The 19,695-nt window shown below is 40.3% G+C and overlaps 1 protein-coding gene across 2 annotated transcripts in view; it reads left to right on the top strand.

The window, feature by feature from the left end:
• Positions 1-12,527: 12,527 nt before the first annotated feature.
• Positions 12,528-19,695, top strand: part of YIPF6 (Yip1 domain family member 6) — a 28,829-nt gene continuing 21,661 nt past the window's right edge. The window contains exon 1 of one of the 2 annotated variants that reach the window (XM_046673386.1): positions 12,528-12,792. In XM_046673386.1, coding sequence (XP_046529342.1) covers positions 12,736-12,792 — 57 coding nt within the window. In that variant the 5' untranslated portion in view covers positions 12,528-12,735. Of the gene's footprint in view, positions 12,827-19,695 lie in introns of both variants that reach the window. The other variant, XM_046673387.1, reaches the window with a different exon arrangement.

Genomic DNA, 19,695 nt, shown 5'->3' with positions numbered 1-19,695 from the left:
CACAGTAGCCAAGACTCGGATGCAACCTAGGTGCCCATCAAGGGACAAAGGGATAAAGAAGACATGGTATATATACGCAATGGAATATTACTTACATAAAAAATGATGAGATCTGGCCATTTGTGACAACATGGATGGACCTTGAAGGTATTAAGCTAAGTGAAATATGTCAGACGGAGAAAGTCAAATATCGTATGATCTCACTCATAAGTAGAAGATAAAAACAACAACAGGGCCAGCCCAGTGGCTCAGTGGTTAAGTTCGCACATTCCACTTTGGCGGCCCAGGGTTCGATGGTTTGGATCCCAGGTGTGGACCTATGCACTGCTTGTCAAGCCATGCTGTTAATAGTTGTCCCACATACAAAGCAGAGGAAGATGGGAATGGATGTTAGCTCAGGGCCAGTCTTCCTCAAGAAAAAGAGGAGGATTGGCAGCAGATGTTAACTCAGGGTAATCTTCCTCAAAAACAAAAAAAATCAAAGACAAACAAACGCATAGAAACAGAGATTGGACTGGTAATTACCAGAGGGGAAGGGAGGAGGAAGGAGGGCGAAAGGAGTGATTAGGCACATGTGTGTGGTGATGGATTGCAATTAAACTTTGGGTGGTGAACATGATATAGTCTACACAGAAATCAAAATGTAATGATGTACACCTGAAATTTATATAATGTCATAAACCACTGTTACAGCAATTAAAAAAAAAGCACTACTACTACTCCTCCAAACTGGGGGAAATAAACAAATATATGTTAAGTATATATACATATATAAAGTTTATATTAGAAGGATATATTTATTCTTATATAAAGCTATATTTAAAAGGTATATATTATAAATATAAGTTTTACATTAAAAAGGTATATATAGGCATTTACATATATATACTTGGAGTCTTACGGCCACAATTTCTATTTATGGACATTTTTGTTACAGAAATATTCAATATGGTGATCAATATATATTTATTATACACATATCTATATTTTTATATATAAATATATACCTCTATAAATATATATGCAATATATACATTGTTATTATTAAACATAAAACAAATTTTATATATATACCTATATATATATATATATACAGCTTGTTAATATAAACTTTAAGTGTGTATATATATATATACACCTTTTTAATATATATATTAAATTTGGAAACATATAAATGTTCATTTGTAAGCAATCTTAAATTTTTATAAATCATAGAAGACAAAAGCCCATGAACCTGTGTATTAAATTAGTGACATATCCCACAGAGGGAAGTTATTTCAAGTGAGCTTGAAATACAGTAATTTAACTGTACATTTTTAGTGGTATATACTCTTAAAATAATATAATGGTCAAAACCAAATCTTAAACTGTTTTCCATAGTCATATTGTAACTAATAATATTAAACCTAATAGTATGATAATAGGACAAAGAAAATATACAAGTACGTTAGTGATGTTTAGAACTCCTAGATTTTTAGTGTTAAAAGACATACAACTATAAAATCAAAGAACTCAAGTAAAAACTTAGTTGACTTGGAAATATCAGTATTAATTTGGGATATATTTTCATTTAAAAACATATCCATGCCTATCTATATCTATATATCTATAACCATGTCTGTATCTATCTTTATGCATATCTATATCTGTATATGTATATATCTATAGCTATATCTATTCCTCTATATACATGCATGCATACATATATACATATATATATATTTCTGAATTCTGACTGCTGAAAAGGCCTAGAAACTATGACTCACTCAATAGCACTGTAAAGGAGCTCGGGCTCGTTAGAGAAATAGTGATTCCGAGTCTGAAGCAAGAAATGTACAAACCGAACCAGAATCATCTTGTCATATCAGAAAGCCAGGACGGTGTCAATGATCAGTGGGATCATGTCAAATTGACTTAGAGTCAACTTAACAAGGCTTCCACTAGTAAAAAATGGGACAATTTGAGCATCAACAAAAATAATAAAGTGGACTGAAATACATTAAATATATTTAAATTTACAAGTTGATAATTACATTAAAACAAAACCTCACTGGTCACCTTTAGGGCATGTTAGGAAACAACCTCCTATTTTGAGATCAGTTAATTTATGGGAAAGAATCAAACATCTATTCTGTATTTCCCGTATGAACTCAGGGTAACCAAATATTGATGAATGAGGATTTCTCTTGGTGGATGTATTCTAGATAACAATCTTAAAGGAATGATAGAATTAAAGCACCTTGGGGCCGGCTCCGTGGCCGAGCGGTTAAGTTTGTGCGCTCCGCTGCGGCGGCCCAGGTTCGCACCCTGGGCGCGGACGTGGCACAGCTCGTCAGGCCACGTTGAGGTGGTGTCCCACATCCCACAACTAGAAGGACCTGCAACTAAGATATACAACTATGTACGGGGGGGTTGGGAAGGAAAAGCAAAAAAAAAAAAAAAGATTGGCAACAGTTGTTAGCTCAGGTGCCAATCTTTAAAGAAAAAAAAAAAAAGCACCTCAATTTTGCAACTCCCTAATAAAATAACGGTTCTAAGTAATGATCATCACTGAAAGAGAAACAGCAAGACATTATGTGCCTCCTGATGGAAGTACCCAGACCACCTATGAAGCACTCAAATCTGAATCTATTTAAGACTCTAAAATTAACTACCAACTTTAGGGAAATAAAGGAAACAAAAGAATACATGAATACCACAGGAGTACAATTACCAAAATCCAGACTGTGGGAAACTCTGGAGGACAAACAACTAGTTTCATCAATAACAAAAAAAGGGGGCAGGGGAACTTATAGATTAAAAGGAATTTAGCATAACAACCAACCAAACTATATGGACTACTTTGTTTGGGATTTTGATTAGAACAAACAATAAAAACAAAATTGAGATGATTGGAGAAACTTAAACACTAACTTGATATTTGATTTAAGGAGTTATTCTTTAACGTGTTAGGATAATGAAGATATTGTATTTATTTTTTTAAATGAGTCCTTGTATTTACATACAAGAAATACATACAGAAATGTATGTATTTATGTATAGATAAAAAGACATGATGTCACCTGTCACTGTCAAGAGGAACCTAAGAAGACATCATGACTAAATGTAATGTAGTATCCCGAATGGGATCTTGGAACAGAAAAAGGACATTAGATAAAAATTAAAGAAATATGAATAAAGTATGGACTTTAGTTAATAATAACAATATTGGTTCATTAATTGCAACTAATGCACATTATAATTCACTAATAGTAGAGGAATTGGGTGTAGTGTACATGGTAATTCTCAATTTTTCTGTAAATCTAAAACTGTTTTAAAGTAAAAGTTTATTTTTAAAAAGATTATTTTTAACTGTTTGCTTTTTTGAAGCAGATCCAAATAAAATTCATACATTGCAATTGATTTTTGCCCTTGCAATTTATTTGCGAAACTTTCCCGTTGCAATTTATTTGCAACGTCAGAACTGAAGAGATGTTGAAATTTTGAGGATAAAGCACGAACAGGGTTGTTTGTAGATTAGAGTTTCCCTCGGTTTGGATTTTGTTGATTGCATCCCTGTGGTGCCATTGAACATACCCCCTTCCCTTCTGTATTTCTTGTACACTGGTAGCTACATTATAGCAGGGATTGGCAAACTACAGCCTGCAGCCCGTTTTTGTCCTGCCCCTGCATTAAGAATGGTTTTTACATGCTATGGTCTGAATGTTTAGTCCCCCGCCAAATTCATACGTTGAAATCCTAACCCAAAAAGTGGTGTATTAGTAGGTGGAGCCTTTGGGAGGTGATTAGCTCATGAGTGTAGAGCCTTCGTGAATGGGATTAGTGCTCTTATAAAGGAGATCCCACAGAGCTCCCTATCATGTGAGGACACAGTGAGAAGGTACCAGCTATGCACCAGAAAAAGAGCCCTCACCAGAGAACACAACCATGCTGGCACCTAGATCTTGGACTTCCAGCCTCCAGAACTGTGAGAAATAAATTTCTGTTGTTTATAAGCTTCCCAGTCTCTGGTATTTTGTTATAGCAGCCTGAACAGAACTAAGATACTACATTTTAAAGTGCTGTAAAAAGTCAAAACAAAACAAAAAGAATATGCAGTAGGGACAATAGGTGGCCTGCAAAGCCGAAAACATTTACTAAGAGGGTTTTTACAGAAAACATTTCTCAACCTCTGATTTAGAGGACTGAATCTCTGACAGTTTAAAATATGTTTTTACGTAGTTATTGTTCTGATGAGGTTTTCTAAATCCTCCTCGGTCCATTTTGATCATTTGCATTTTCCTGAGAATCTGTTCATCTCCTTTATGTTTCCAAACTTGTTTACATAGATTTGTACATAGTAGTCTCATGTAAATTTTTAAAAACTTCATTATTAATATTGCTAAATCCTAAACTTTGCTACCACCTTTACCACTAACAATTTCTGAGCAACTTGGAGCTAATCACTTATCTTGTTTGAATCTCATTTTCTTATAAAATAGGAATAATAAAATCTACTTCATAGAATTTTTGTGAGGATCAGATGCAATAATATATGTGACATTGGTTTGTAAAATAGTAGAGCCCATGCAGATGTTAGTTGTTATTTTTAACCTGCTAGGTTATTTTAATCGTCATTTCATTTATGTGGAATTTTCCTTTCAACCTTGACATACATCCTTGAGTGGGAAGATAGGGGATGGGATCTGGCACACAAGTGAAGGGGTCAGCCTTAGAGAGTAAAACAGTTATGAGGAATAAAGGCAGAGAATGTGGTTACAGATGCTCACAAGTGGCTAGATGTGCCGGTGGAAGTCAGTATACATTCTCTTTTGATTGCTTTTATGTTCTCAGTGAAGTAGAAGGCAAAGCTGTCATCTGAAATTCAGGACTGGAAAGGAAATGTTGAAGTTTTGAGGAGAAAGAAGGTATGATGTAATCTTCTAGATGAATGAGCAAGTGAATGGACTTAAGAAATATATGTGATGACCAGGCAACATTAAGGGTCCATGAAGCTTTGTGGTCATTTAAAGTGAGACCATTCAGCATAGCTGCATGCTTTATTCCAATCACATTTAGCTGACTGTGCAGGCACCAAGTGGATAAGGTGTTGGGTTTAACCAGGGTTGGACTTTTGCCAAGTAAGTATGATAAAGCAAAAGAGGGGAAAGGGAACTGACTATTGCAAAGGAGTGATTGTAGTGATTATCAATGGAGTTTAAGCTGAATAAGGAGGGAAGACAGGACATCAGTGAGATAAGGGACAGTAAAACATTGGTAGGTCAATGAATTGTAGGTCCTAACATGATCAAAGGATAGAAGGAGTGAAGTGGTCTTTTTTCTCCCTGAGCTTTAATTTCTTGCTTGTCTCACATACATTAAAGCAGTGGGCTTTTCTAAGAATTCATACATAAACAGAGGTAGGAAATAATTTGAAGGGCTGTGATGCGGGGTCGGTGAGCCGAGGAGTAGAAAGAAAGATTTCTTGGACTCTCTAGATCTGGCAGTAGTGCTCTTTTTATTTAGAGAATAGTGTGGAATAGCATGGGGACAGGACCCACGGGCAGTCAGAGCTCCTGCTGCTGCCCTGAGTTGAGGGTTAGGGCTAATTTTATAAGGCATGGGTACGTGACTTATTTTTACTGGAAAAAGAAAAGATGATGTAAAAAGTCATTAAATGATTTCAGTGCAGATGGGTTTGGTTATTATACGGTCATATAACTTTAGATACAAATCTGGCCATATAGATCGGCATGTAGGTGAGGATGCCCTGGGCTTCTCTCCCTGGGGCAGCCCTAATTCATACCATAAAAAAAATCCACTGGGTCATATAGTTTGGCATGTAGGCCAGGTCACCTTGGGCTTCTCTAGCTGGGGCAGCCTTAATCCACATCAGGCTGGACTGAAGAATTAACTATATTTTAAATTTGCATACAAGTAGCTCAGATATTAGCGGATCATGTACTCATCCTAAGGGACTGCAAAGTCTAGGAAAAGAAGCGGCCTCTGCCCGCCTCTGTCATGACTACTCACACCATTCTCCTTTCCCAACCTTATTATAGAGGGAACCTACTTTAAAATGATTCCTATACAGTTTTTTTCATATTGCAGTTTACTTAAAGCAAAGTATGGGAAGAGATGCTGTTCCATACTCCTCAGGGTGTCATTTCCTTCTCTATCCTTCCTCCTTCTTTCCTTATTCACAATCTTCCTTTTTGAAAAAGAAATGTTGGGGAAGCGTGGGAAGAAGAAATGTGTAGTCTAACCACACATTTCTCTTTGCTCTGTGTGTAATTTTAATGACACTCTAATAACATAGGTTTTGTTTGCTTTTCAAAAGTGCACTTTTCAGAGCCAGCCCTGATGGCCTAGTGGTTAAAGTTCAGTGCATCCTGCTGTGACAGCCCAGATTCGGTTCCCAGGCGTGGAACCACACCACTCGTCTGTCAGTAGACATGCCTTGGTGGCAGCTCACATAGAAGAACTAGAAGGACTTACAACTAGAATATACAACTACGTACTGGGGCTTTGGGGAGGGGAAAAATAAAGAAAGAGGAAGATTGGCGACAGATGTGAGCTCAGGGTGAACTTTCCCAGCAGAAAAGAAAAGTGCACTTTTTAGATGAACTTATCCAGAACATTGAGTAGACATTCTATTTTTTTAGTTATTTTTGTCAAGTGAGCCAAGAAATTCTTCCATAGTAACCCCATGTCCTCCTTTTTCCTAGTTACAGAAGGGGTGGGCATTGCTGCTAAGAAGGAAGATAATGAAGGACCAGAAAAAGAGGCAGAAGGAATAACCAAAGGAGGTAATGGAAGAAACATCTCCCCTTGGCTAGCGAGATACTAACATTCACGACTCAAGTTATCCAAGTTCCATTCCAGTCCTCAGCTTCCCTGAACTCCCCAACCTGACTTTGCTGACACAATAGCTTTATGGCACCTTCCAACTGCCTGAGCCCAAGCCTTCTCATCTCAATATCCCATTCATGGGCCTTGCTCTCTCCAGCCCCTCACTGGCAGCGGAGGTTGATTTTCTCTTACTTGAAAATAGAAGCATTCTGACAGATATAGGACACTTAACTTTGTATTTTATATACTTGTGTATTCTGATTCTTTGTAGTAAACATGTATTTCTCTTGTAAGTATTAATAGCCAACATTTAACTTGTTTAGTCCTCTCAACTCTATAAGGTAGCTATTTTCCAGATGATAAAGCTGAGGCACAGAGAGGTTTAGCAACTTGACAAAATTCAAGTGAAAAGTAAATGGTGGAGTTGAATTTCATACCCAGGTATTTAGTTCCAGAGTTTGTGTGCTTATTCACTTCACTAAGTTGTCTCTCTTTTTATAAACATAAATATAAAAAGTAAAGAAAAAATGAAAACGAAATTCCTTCCTTGGCACTTCTACTGCCACCACTATTTTTCAGATGTCGATCATCTTGTGTTTAGACTAAGCATCAAACACCTCTCATGCCTTGCCTCATATCCTCTCAGCCCACCATTCTGCAAGCAAATTGAACCTGGCAGCACTTGTCTATGCAGTGCTGTATGTCATTTTCTGTTGTAGACCTGTGGGAATCTGTTCTGCCATTCTGAGGCATGAACAAGATTGGAAGTGCAAGGGAGTTAACACTCTGTGCAGCAACCTTTGACCAATGGGATATGGAAGCTGTAGAGAAACGTTCCCCTCTTCTGTTCCCCTAGCAGACAATTCTGAAGTGCACCCTACATGGTTCCTTAGTGGAATCTACCCCCAGTTTTGTAGCTTCAAAACATACCCTTCTAACGACTTTCTTTTCATTTATCCTTCACTCTTCCCTGTTCCCTATTCCTGTTGCCTGGGATCACTTCCCAACATCAATATGTATATGAAAGTCCTTGTCTCAGGCTCTGCTTTCCGGAGGAAATCTAGGCTGAAATAGAGCTACTCCAATAAGATATATTTTACTTTTATTTTTCACACTTTGCTACTTTCTCATTTAAGCCTCCAAAATTTACTTCGAATTAAGTTAGTGTTGATATTATATCCTTACTTTTAATGAAAATATTCGTATTCATATATTACAATAATACATGTGATGACTGTTAAAAAAATACTACACAGAACACGAAAAGACCATCCTTAGCACAAGGGATTTTCTTTTCATCTTTGTCTTCTCTTGGTTGCAAGACGGTTATTGTACCTCCAGACATCATGTCTGCATTAAGGCAAGATTGGGGGAAGCGGCAAGCCATACAAGCTGATTCTGTCTCTTCTACCTAATAAAGCAAACCCTTCCCAGAAGCCTCCCTGGATGACTTCTGTTTTGTTCTCATTAGCCAGAACTGGATCATATGGCATCACTGTCAGCAAAGGAAGCTTGGAAATTGGAGAGTAAGATTGCCATGATTGACTTGAATCAATCATGATTCAATACTTGGGCCTAGACACATCGTTACACTGAACAAACGTGGGGTTCTGTTAAGAAGGAATAAGGGGGAAATGGATATTGTTTGGACAATTAAATTCTTATGTCTACATTAATCCTTCTATTGAACACAAATAGTGTTTTTTATAAGCTGCCTTTTTCATTTACTATATCATGGACATTATATGTCAATACACAAAGATCTATCTTATCCTTTCAAAACAATGCATGCAGAAATGTTTAGGCATGAAGTGTACTAATGCCTGCAACTTACTTTGAAATGGATAAAGAATGAGACAAATGATGCATGAATGGATTGATGGATAGACAGATGGATAGAGAAGTGATAAAGTGGAAACAGCAAAATGTGAATTGTAGAATCCAGGTGGTGTGTATATGGGTGGTCACTGTACTGTTCTCTCACATTTTATTCTACTATCCCTTCAACTTTTCTATATACTTGAATGTTTTCATAGTAAAATGTTAGGGAAAGTATTAATGAAATTGAATAACATATACAAATGCTTAAGTATGAAAAAATAAATTAGAAAATGATCTCTTTTGCTATAAAATTACAATTAGGACACAGGTTAAGTGTGTGAATGCAATTTTATGCATTAAAAAAGCAAATGGCAACCACTCTACTGAAAATACCCATGGTTTGAAGGAGAATAATTAATGGAAGTATATACAATTAGAAATGTTGCTGGATACACTTGTAACTGAAAAAAAAATCATGGCAATTCCTATTCTGTGAATTTGTTCATGTCCTTCACATCTTCTTACCTTTAGAGTGACTTTGGAGTTTTTGTGGATTGCCTATTCAAAAATACAGAGCACTCTACTTCATCTTATACCAATCTCCTATCCTGTTTGTTAAACAGGGAACAGGTATGTGTAGCCTGGAAGGGCAGCCAGGTAACCTAAATGCTGACTGAATCTACAATTGCTTTATAACCTAACTTCCTACTAGCCCAGTGGCATGGCAATTTTGAGTCAGAGGCACTGAGAAAACCCAGGGATGAGGTACATAGTAGAGGAGTCAGACACATAACTTAGTTTGGAGATTGGTGTGGAAACAAAAGTCATACAAGCCTCAGGGAAGTGGGAAAGGACTGGAGAATAGGGTAGGGATATGGCTGGGCCAGGGCGGCAACAAGGAAAGAGGTGGAGGCAAATAGGGAGGTTAGGGAGAGGTTTATCGCTAATTCTTTACAACAGGAGAGAAGAGAAACTGTGTTTACACGAGGAAGGGTGGAGTGTTTATACAGAGAAGTGCTATACTTTTGGAGAGGCAAGTGCCAAGAAAGAGAAATACTACTGAAAGTGGGAAACCTGCCTGGAGTTTATAGGGCTGGAAGGTTTCTTGTATATTAGAGAGGGAGGGTTAAGCTGGGGTTAATGGGCGAGAATATCCAGGGAGACCAAAGGCCTCAGAGAGAATGAGCAAGGCGCTGGCCCTGGCCCTATGAGGAGGAAGACTCTAACTGCATTGTCGAGCACTTCCAGAACAGTGTCAAATAATAGTGGTGATAATAAGCATTCTTCTCTTGTTCTTCGCTTTAGTGGGAATACCAGGTATAGAATGATGTTGGCTTTGGGTTTGAGACAGATTTCTTTATCATATTAAGTATCCTTCTACTCCTACTTCCTTAATGTACTTAGGAATGAAGTTGAATTTTCAGCATCAAGATGATGGTTTTTTCTTTGACCTGTTCAAATGATCAATGATCATAACTGCATTTCCTGCTTCTGAACGAACTTCATATTTCTGAGAAAAATTCTACTCAATCATGGTATTATTATTTTATTATTTTGCCAGATTTGATTTGTTAACAGTTTAAGATGTTTCTATCTATATTAATAAGTGAGACTGATAGTTTTCTTTTTTAGTACTATCTTTGTCAGGTTTGATATCATATTTACACTGTGTCCCTAGAATAAATTTGTAAACTTTCCTTTACTCTCTGTGAAAAAATTCATACAGTGTAGGAATATCTGCTCCTTGAAGGCTTGAATGAATAGCCTGCGAAACCATCCAGCACTTTGAGGGTAGAGGGGAGGATAGATCTCTGGAAACTTTCTTTTTAAAGTAACCCATGCATATGGTAAAAATTTCAAACTGCGTCAAAGGGCATACACGGAAGAGTCCTCCCTTGAAAGTCAGTAAATAGTCCCTCAGGTTCTCTCCTCAGAGGCAACCTCTGTTCCCAGTGTCTGTGTAGCTATGAGGACACAGTCTGTGAATATCTGAACATATGGCTATATATTCCCTTTGCACACCCTACAAACTATTCTGCACCTTGCTTTTCATATATTTAGAATTTCTTTCCTCCAAAATTTGTCCTAATGAAATTCCCTACTTCCTTTTTGAGTTAATTTTGACCATTTTTCTAGAAAACTGCCTGTTTCCTTAATATTTTCCAGTCATTTGAATGGAGTTGTACCTTGTATTGTCCTGTAATTTAAAACAACTAACAAAAGTTCTCCTATTGGCCTAAATGTTAATCCTACTTCCACAATGTACAAAGTTTCTAAGTAATTTTGGGCAAGTCATGTGAGTTCTGCTGTATCCAACAGAGGGTAGTGAATGTAAGTGTATCAAAGAATACTGAGTTAGTTTGGCAATTTTGTGAGATATATTTGCAACTAAAAACATAAAATAGTTTATATTTTAGGAGCTTGTCCCGATGCCGCCCCTTTCCTCCCCAACCTTCCTTCTTGAGTTTCTTTCTTCATAGCATATTATCTCACATCCATCCTATTAGTTAAATGAGGAAAACTGGAATTTTTAGTCTGAAATAGTGCCAAAGTAACCTGAACATGGACTGCCTCAACAATTGTTTTATGGCCTGTCTTCCTCCTAACCCAGCATCAAGGCTATCTTGAAAGGCGTGGCAAAGAGGCCAAGAGATGACGTTGGGTGGTAGAAAAGTTGGAGCTTGTGTTTAGGGAGAGAGAACTAATTCTGGAGGTTATCAAGGAAGTAGAAGAGGTTATCAATGATCTCAGGGAAGCTGGAAGGGACTTGGTAATCCAAAGCGCTGGAAATCAGGACAGGGGTCAGAGCGGTAGGGGTGGAGTGGGTGTGGGAGGCTGAGGCCTTGGCTGGGGAATTATATATAATATACTCTCGAAATTAAAAAAAAGTTTTCATATCTACTGGCTTAAATTTTAATATCACTACCATCAGTATTTGTGCAAGTACTGAAAATGTGCTTGGTCTGAAGGAGAATTATAAGAATATTTAAACAAAACGAGACAACCACCACACAGACACACAAACTCCATTAATTTGGGAATTTTGTCTCACCACGTTCCAGGTTCTTTCTCCTTGACTTTACTGCTTGGGTGCTTTCATGGATTGCTTATCCAAAAATACAAAGCACTTTATTTCACACCCATCCGCTACCCTGTTTGTTAAAAGGGGAAAACTGGTATTCACATCCCCTAAGGGCACTCTGGCATCCTGAATACTGCTGCATCAACAATGGGTGTATTTCTTGACCTTATTTTAGCCTAGTGCGGAGGTAAACTGGAGTCAGAAACACTGAAAAAGGCCCGGGATGAAGTAGAGAATAGAGGTTGGGACAAGCAGGGTTTTTTTCAAAAAGTTATTCTTAAAATAATCACCCTTTTTTAGATCTTGAACATTTTCAGTACTTGCCCGAGACCGCTCAGCAACTTTGGAAGTTGTAGTGGGATTAAAATTTTGGCCAAGGTATATAGAGAAGCTTCCCCTCCCCTCAAAGGGAGTGAGGGAGAAAAGTAATCTTGGAGGTCGGTGTGGAGACAGTATATTAGTTTACACAAGTCGAGGAAGTGGGAAGCGGCTAGGAAGCTGGATGAGAAGCGCAGAGACGCCGGCAGGGGGCAACAGCAGAGGGAAGTTGATTAGGGTGGGCTCGATCTCTTTATTCAGGAGCACGGAAACTTGAAGTTTCCCTGCGGCCGGGGGAGGAGCAGGCTTTTTCCACGAGGAGTTGTGCTCTGGGGACGGGCACTCCGAGCCTACTCCTGAGAGCCGGAACCGGGTGCGTGGGGGCGGTGCAGTAGAGACGGCAGCCGTGGTCCCGAGACCGACGGAGCGATCTGAGAATCGGGGTTGAGTGTTAAAGGGCAACGTGTCTGGCGGGACCCGTGGCCCCGAGGAAGCGAGGCGAGGCGACACGGACCTGTCCCTGACACCGGAGGACAAGGGACAAGGAAGGGCCGGGTCCGCCGCCGTTGCTAGGCGCTTTTCGGTGACGCAGCCGTCGCGCGATGACGCGCTGACCGGCCGCGGCCTCCACGTCCCAGGTTCCGCAAAGCCTGTGGGAGCGACCGGGGAGAAGGAGGGCCAAGATGGCGGAAGCGGCGGAGTCTCCAGGAGACCCGGGGACAGCATCGCCCAGGCCCCTGGTGAGCTTGGGATCTTCGACAAAAGGGACCGAGGGTGAGGCAGAGTGCGCCTTAAGGAAGTCGGGTGACGGGCTCGTGGCGTGAGAGAGCCAGACCCCTTCCTCCCGGCAGGGCTTTCCTGTACCCGATGCCAGAACCAGTCCCAACACTGCACCTGCTCTTTGAGCTAACGGCTTTCCACCCTGCCCTCTTCGTGCCTTCCACACCTTCTCGTGAAACTCCCATTCACTTTCCTTTCCCATACTCTCAGGGCTTGTCGTCTTCCCCTACATTGGGTTAAGTGCCGAGCTTTAGGTGATTTCTGAAGTATCTTTGGTCCTGCTGCCCCGCATTTTATCAAGACTTGTCACTAGCGTTTGTTGGAGTAGCAGCATTCTAGGATTAATGAAAGATTGCTTCCCATGGGACGTTATAACTTGATTATTGATTCGTTCAGTGATCCTGGTAGTCTTTCTTGGTTTAATCCTTGCCCTTCCTGTCTCAGCTCCTTGCAATCCTCTTCCTGATGCTCTTGCTCCTGTCTTTACAGGGGATAGGATATCCACCGCAAGTACAAGCCCAAAGCCTGGACAAGTATTTAAGAACACAGGTTTTGGAGTTAAACTTACCTGGGCTGGAATCACCCACTCTGCCACTTGCGTGAATTTAGGCAACTCATTTCATGGAGAGTGTTTCTTCACCTGTAAAATGGAGATAAAAATACCTGCCTCAAAGAGTTTTTAGGAAGATGAAATGACATAATTTATGTAAGGTATCTAATACAATCAGTGCCATGAACTGAAGAGTATAATTAACTCTACATTCTGCCCCCAAGTTCCTCCTCTGGAACAATGTTTAGTTATATAGCAGTTGCTCAAAAAAATGGTACATCCCTTTCCTCTGTTTGAAATTGGCAACTTAATAGAGGACTGAACTGGGAGTCAGGTGAAATTGGTTCTAGTTCTGGTTCTGCTTACTAGCTCTATTTGTTCATCTCTTCAGTCATTTAACAAATTTTATTGAGCATCTGTTATGTTCCATGCACTCTTTTAGGGGATACAGCAATGAGAGAGAGTAGGTCCAAGTTCTCACGGAGCGCTTGTGACCTTGAGGAAATCACTCTGAACCCCAGTTTCCTCATTTGAAAAATGGGGTAGTAATTCATCACAGAATTAGTGAGAGTACTCAATGAGCTAATATACACATAGTGCATGGCGTGACATAGTTATAGGTGCTTAGCTGTTTTTAGTTACTGTCTTTCATCTAAACTGCCCCATCCATCTTTTATGAAGCTTTCCTCAATTATTTTCAGTGGTTCTGGTCACTCCTTACTTAGTATCCAATCCACTTCTATTCAAAAATGTTTATTGAACTCCCACAGTGGGTAATGCACCATGCCAGTTGCTGTAGGGAATACAAATAACCTGCCCTTGAGGTGCTTATGGTCTAATTTGTAGGGATAAGACAAATGTACAATGCCGAAATAAGGCAGTATTTAATAGAAAGTTACACATAAAATATTAACGAAATTTAAAAGATGCTATCATGTCTAGTTGGGGTGATGAAGCAAGCTATGAGGTAGAAGTTGTATTTGAAAGGGTGGGTAGGATTTGAAATTCTAGGTGACCATAAGAACTATCAGTGATTGGGCACTTGCTATGTGCCAGGATTGTGTTGGACATCCTCTGCATATTTTCTAAACTTCATAGCAACCATTTCAGTTACATGGTTTTTTAACTCTGTTTTTCTTTCAGATAAAGAGATGAGACTCAAAGAGGTTTGATGATTTCCCTAGGGTCTCATAACCAGTTAGTGGCCAGGCCTGAAATTTGAACCTAGGTCTGCTTCTGAAGCCCAGACTATTTCCTTTAATGTTACACAGCCTCTCACTGGGGAAGGTACAGAGGTTGGGAGGTGCTAATGTATTTATAGAACAACAGATAGATCACTTTAGCTAAGCATGGCGAAATATTAGGAGGTAAGCCTTAAAAGATAAGGCTACTGAGTTAGGGAGGCAGTATGGAACAGTGGTTAGGAATGTGTGCTCTGGGCTAAATCGCCTAAGTTTGATTCTAAGCTCTGTCATTTAACAAGCTGTGGGATATTGGGGAAATTACCAAACCCCTCCATGCCTCAGTTTCACCATCTGTAGAATGGAGTTACTGTAATACTTAGCTCATAGGATTGTTAGGTGGAGTAAATGAGTTAACACATGTAAAACACTTGGTAGAGTGCCTGGCACATAACAGTCATGCAAATAAGTGTTGTTTCTTCATATTGACTACTAAGCTGGGAGGTTTAATAGGCAATGAGGAGTCAGTGGAAATTTTTGAAGAGGGAAGCGTTTAAAATCATGAATTTGACAACCTGATAGAGGAAGGGTTACCATGGGGAATGTCTGAAATCTAGGAGACCAGTGAAACTGCTGCAGTGGTTTCAGGAAGAAGTGATGGCTACCTGGGCTACAGCAGTGGTGAGAGACCAGGATTTGAGAAAGGCAGACTCCTTGAGGGTTTGCAGTGCTAGGGAGAATGTGTCTTAGATCAGTGCTTTTCAAACTTCGACGTGCATAGCAGTCATCTGGGGAATCTTGTTAAATTGCGGATTCTGATTTGGTAGGTCTGGGATGAGGCCTGAGTTTCTGCATTTCTAACAAGCTCCTAGGTCTTGCTGCTGCTGCACCCAATACCACATTTTGAAAAGCAAGGCTATAGACCAATGAGAGGATAGTGATGCCCTGAACATAAATACATAAAAGGGGGATAAGGGGCCTAAAAGTTGATTAATTCACTTTCGGACATATTTAGTTTAAGCTATTGGCAGGTCATCCAATAGATACCCAGCAGGCAGTTGGACTCTAAAACCTGGACTTCAGGGCTCAGAAGAGGTCAGGACTAGATGTTGATTTAGGAATCATCTGCATAGAGTTGAAAAGACAGAATCTTGGGTAATGCCTGTTTCTTGCCTAATTAGGAAGCAGGAAAAAGAACTATAATAATGGCTGTAGCCTAGGGTCTGGAAGGAAGCTGGTCCCAGGTGAAGGGGCTAGCTAGAGACCATGCCACTAGCCACTCCCTTCTCACTTTTTGGAACCAGGCTTCAGGGACTGAGCTGGTTCCTGCTTGATGCCACGACCCCCCTCTTTCTCTCTCCAAGAGTTTGGTTAATAGTATAATCCATCTGCTTTCAACCACTTTCTTAAGGCTGCAGTCCCTGCTTTTACTGTATGTTTTTGGCCCTGCCTCTACCTTCTCTCCTCATTGGCCCAAGCAAGGCAGCAAAGTGTGCGTGTGTGTTTCTGTGCACATGTGCATATATGTGCACAAACTTGCCTGCACTGGGAGGAGGGACATGGGGTCCAAGTAACCTTTCGTCTCCACTGAGGGGCTAGTCAAAAAGCATGGTCTACTAGCTGAGGGCCTGGAAGTCCTTTCTGTTATACGTGGGGCTGGAGGGCCACAGATCCTGGCTCAGCTCACTGAACAATGTCACTAAGTCTCCTGAGAAGAGATACTGAGGAAGGGTTGGGATGGGGGATAAGGTGGGAGTTACAATGGCAGTTTAGTGACTGAAATGACTTCTGAAAGCAATTAGCTGGAGTTAGGCCAAACTTCACAGGTTACGGGCACAGTCTGCCACAAGATTGCCCTCACTTCACATACCAGCCACAGATTCAGAGGTTCCCAGGACCACCTTCCCTTCTGACCTACTGACTACAAATTCAGGGATTCTCATGATCCCCTTAGACCCCATAATTTATTGGAATGACTCACAGAACTCAGGACAGCACTATTCTTAAAATTACAGTTTTATTATAGCAAAAGGATACAGTCCAAACCAGCAAAAGGGGGAGATGCATAGGGTGATATCTAGGAGGGTCCCTAACACAAAGCTTCCTTTTCTTCTCCCTGTGGAGTCAGGACCCTGTTACCCTTCTGATACATCAATGTGTGACAATATGCAGAATATTGCCAACCAGGGAAGCTCACCCATGTATCTAGAGTTTTTATTGAGGTATCATTATGTAGGCATGACTGACTAGATTATTGGTTCCTTCTCTCTCCAGAGGCTGGGTTTGTATCACATGACTCAAAGCCCCAACCTTCTAATCTTGTGTTGGGTCTTTCTGGGGTGGTTAGCCCCCATGCTGAGTCATCTTGTTAGCATAAACTGTCTAGGGGCCTACCATGACTCACCTATTAGCTAAACTATTAGGGCCCACCATGGACAACAAAAATACTACTATCATTTAGGAAATTGAAAAGGTTTAGAGGCTACATTCCAGGAATAGGAGACAAAGACCAGCCAGATTCTTTATTATACAACAGTGACAGAACTGGAATCAACTCCCTGGGAATCTTGAACCTGAGCTAAGATTTATCTAGCCCCTGCAGTGAGCCTGCTCTTAAGTGCTTTACATGTATTAATACATTTCTTCCTGACAACAACCCTGCGATGATGGCACCATTATCTCACTTTTACAGATGAGGACATTGAGGCACAGAAGGTTAAGGAACCTGCTCAATATCAGTAGTAAATGATGGAGTTGGGATTTGAACTCAGGCTGGCTGGCTCCAGGAGCCTATACTCTTAATCAATACTCTCCAAATACTGTATGTTGGACATTGACTATGTGCTAGGTGCTGTGCAGGTATTATCTAATAGCAGTGCTCTTTTCAAGGGAGGGCAGAGCACAGTTTGGCTTCAAAGCTCATTCCTTCTGCACTGCCCTGCCTCCCCTAACGGTAGCAAACTTGACACAAGTAATCCTGGAGTTTGAAAGGGCAGTGTCATAGTAGTGAAGAGAGAATACTGCTTCACAAAGGGGTGGTTTACACATTAAGCGCTGAAGAGTATTCAGATGGTGAAACTGAGAAAGGATCCTTATATTTCGTAATTATGAGGTCACTATTAGCAGTATCAGTACAGTGGGGAGGCCAGTGCCAGATTACAAAGGATTAAGTCAGTGGAGGAGTGAAGAGCAGTTTGACCATGGAAGAGAAGAGGAAGGAGAGTAGTTTGAGGGAATGGCAGCAACAAGGAAGGATATATTTCTAAATTTTATTATGGAAGCTTTCAAATATATAAACAAAATAAAGGGTAATATAATAAACCACATATACCTATCAAAATTCTGCTATTCTTATTTCACCTATCTCCCCACCACATTTTTTTCTGGAGTATTGTTTTAACCTTTTTGGACTAATTTTAGACATACAGAAAAGTTGCAAAAATGGTACAGAGAGTTTCTATATACCCCTCACCCAGTTTCCTCTAATGTTTCTCTTTTTGTTTTAGTTTGGATAATTTTGACTGACCAATCACAGATTTCTTTCTTTGGCTGTGTTGAGTCTACTGATAAGGCTGGCTGTCAAAGGCATTCTTCATCTGTTACTATGTTCATTTATTTCTGGCATTACTGTTTGACTCTTAGAGTTTCCGTCTCTTTGCAGAAATTCACCATCATTTACGCATATAACTTTTTCTACTGGAGCCTTTAACATATTAATCATAGTCATCTTAAATTTTGTTTCCTGATGATTCTAACATCTGGGTTATCTCAGAGTCCAGTTTTATTGATTACTTTGTCTTGTCACAGTGGGTTGTTTTTTCTAGTGTGTGTATGTGTTTGTGGTGGGGAGTAATTTTTTATTGAATGCTGGCCATCACATAGAGAACAGTAGAGACTGCCTGGAAATAGCACATCTTTTCTGCTAGTTGTTACTGTGGGGGTTAAGTCGATCTAGTCAGTAGTTGAACTGTGTTTGGGTTTTGTCCTTGCTATGGGAACCTTCAATGCATCACCAACTTCAAATTCCTCTCCTATTACCTTGTACTTAAGGTGAGTGCTAGGTTATCCCATTGTTTTTCTTAATGTTTCTGTTCCACGCTCAGCTTTTTGCCTTCCCTTTGCCCTTGCAGAAAATAGAGCCTCTTTCTCCAAGCTCTAGCCTCACCCCTAGCACCCCTAGTAGACTGCTGTTGCTTGTTACTACATATTTGCTAGCCTGGTGGGGGGACTTGGGAGGGGGGATTCTTTGTTTTCTTGATCCAGCCTCCACTTTAGGTAGGCCATGGGTCCCTTGGTCTCCTGGGTGGGACTTTCGCAGTGATCCTGTCTCTTCCCCAACTGAGGGAAACTAATGGTCTGGCCTCAGGATGGTTTCCTACCCCTCCCCCAGGAGTAGAGAAATTTGTCTTTCCTTTTTCCCCAGCCACAGTGGGTCTTCACCTGTGCCCTGGAGACAGCAGGGTTTGCTGATCTTCCCTCAGCAGCTGTGAAGTTCTTTTTCCTTAGGGGAGAAAAGTCTGAGCGGGGCTTCGTGCTTTTCTCAGGAGTGGCAGCCGCTCTCTTCCCCCGCACCTGGTCCTAATGGAAGTCTGTAGCGAAGAGCCTGCAAGTGGGTGGGAACTCCCCTTGTGTCTGATGCTTCCAGGGGCTCTGTACTCTCATACTAGTCCACACTTCACCTTGAGCAATTCATTTTAAATTTTAGCTGAATTCTTAATGATCTGTGTGATGCTTAGTGTCATGGTCTTCTTGTGCTTTTGCTACAAATGAACCAGTGCTCATGTCCCATCTCTTCTTGGAAGTACCTGTCTTTCCTTAGGTTTCATGCAGGCTACTTGGTTGTGCTACAGCCTTAGCTCTCTGATGGGCTCAAGGAAAGTTAGATTTTGTAGTTTATCTAGCTTCTTATTGTTCTGGTGGGAGGGATGCTCTTTCTAGCGTTCTACATCCTAACTGGAAGTCAAATTACAGTGTTGTAAAGTCACTTGAAATAGTTACTCTCTGTGTGGTTGTGTATTTAATTCAACATACAGTAGGTTCATTTGGTTCATTTTTCTTTCAGTTATAGGGACTGCTTTTAAATTTTAATTTTGTTTCATAATTATGTAAACTATCTACTTTCAAGTCATGTA

This window comes from Equus quagga, chromosome 10, assembly GCF_021613505.1.
Source record: "Equus quagga isolate Etosha38 chromosome 10, UCLA_HA_Equagga_1.0, whole genome shotgun sequence".
NCBI classification, from domain to species: Eukaryota; Metazoa; Chordata; class Mammalia; order Perissodactyla; family Equidae; genus Equus; species Equus quagga.
Note: the sequence above shows the minus strand (reverse complement) of the source record. Positions and strands in the feature narration are given on the sequence as shown.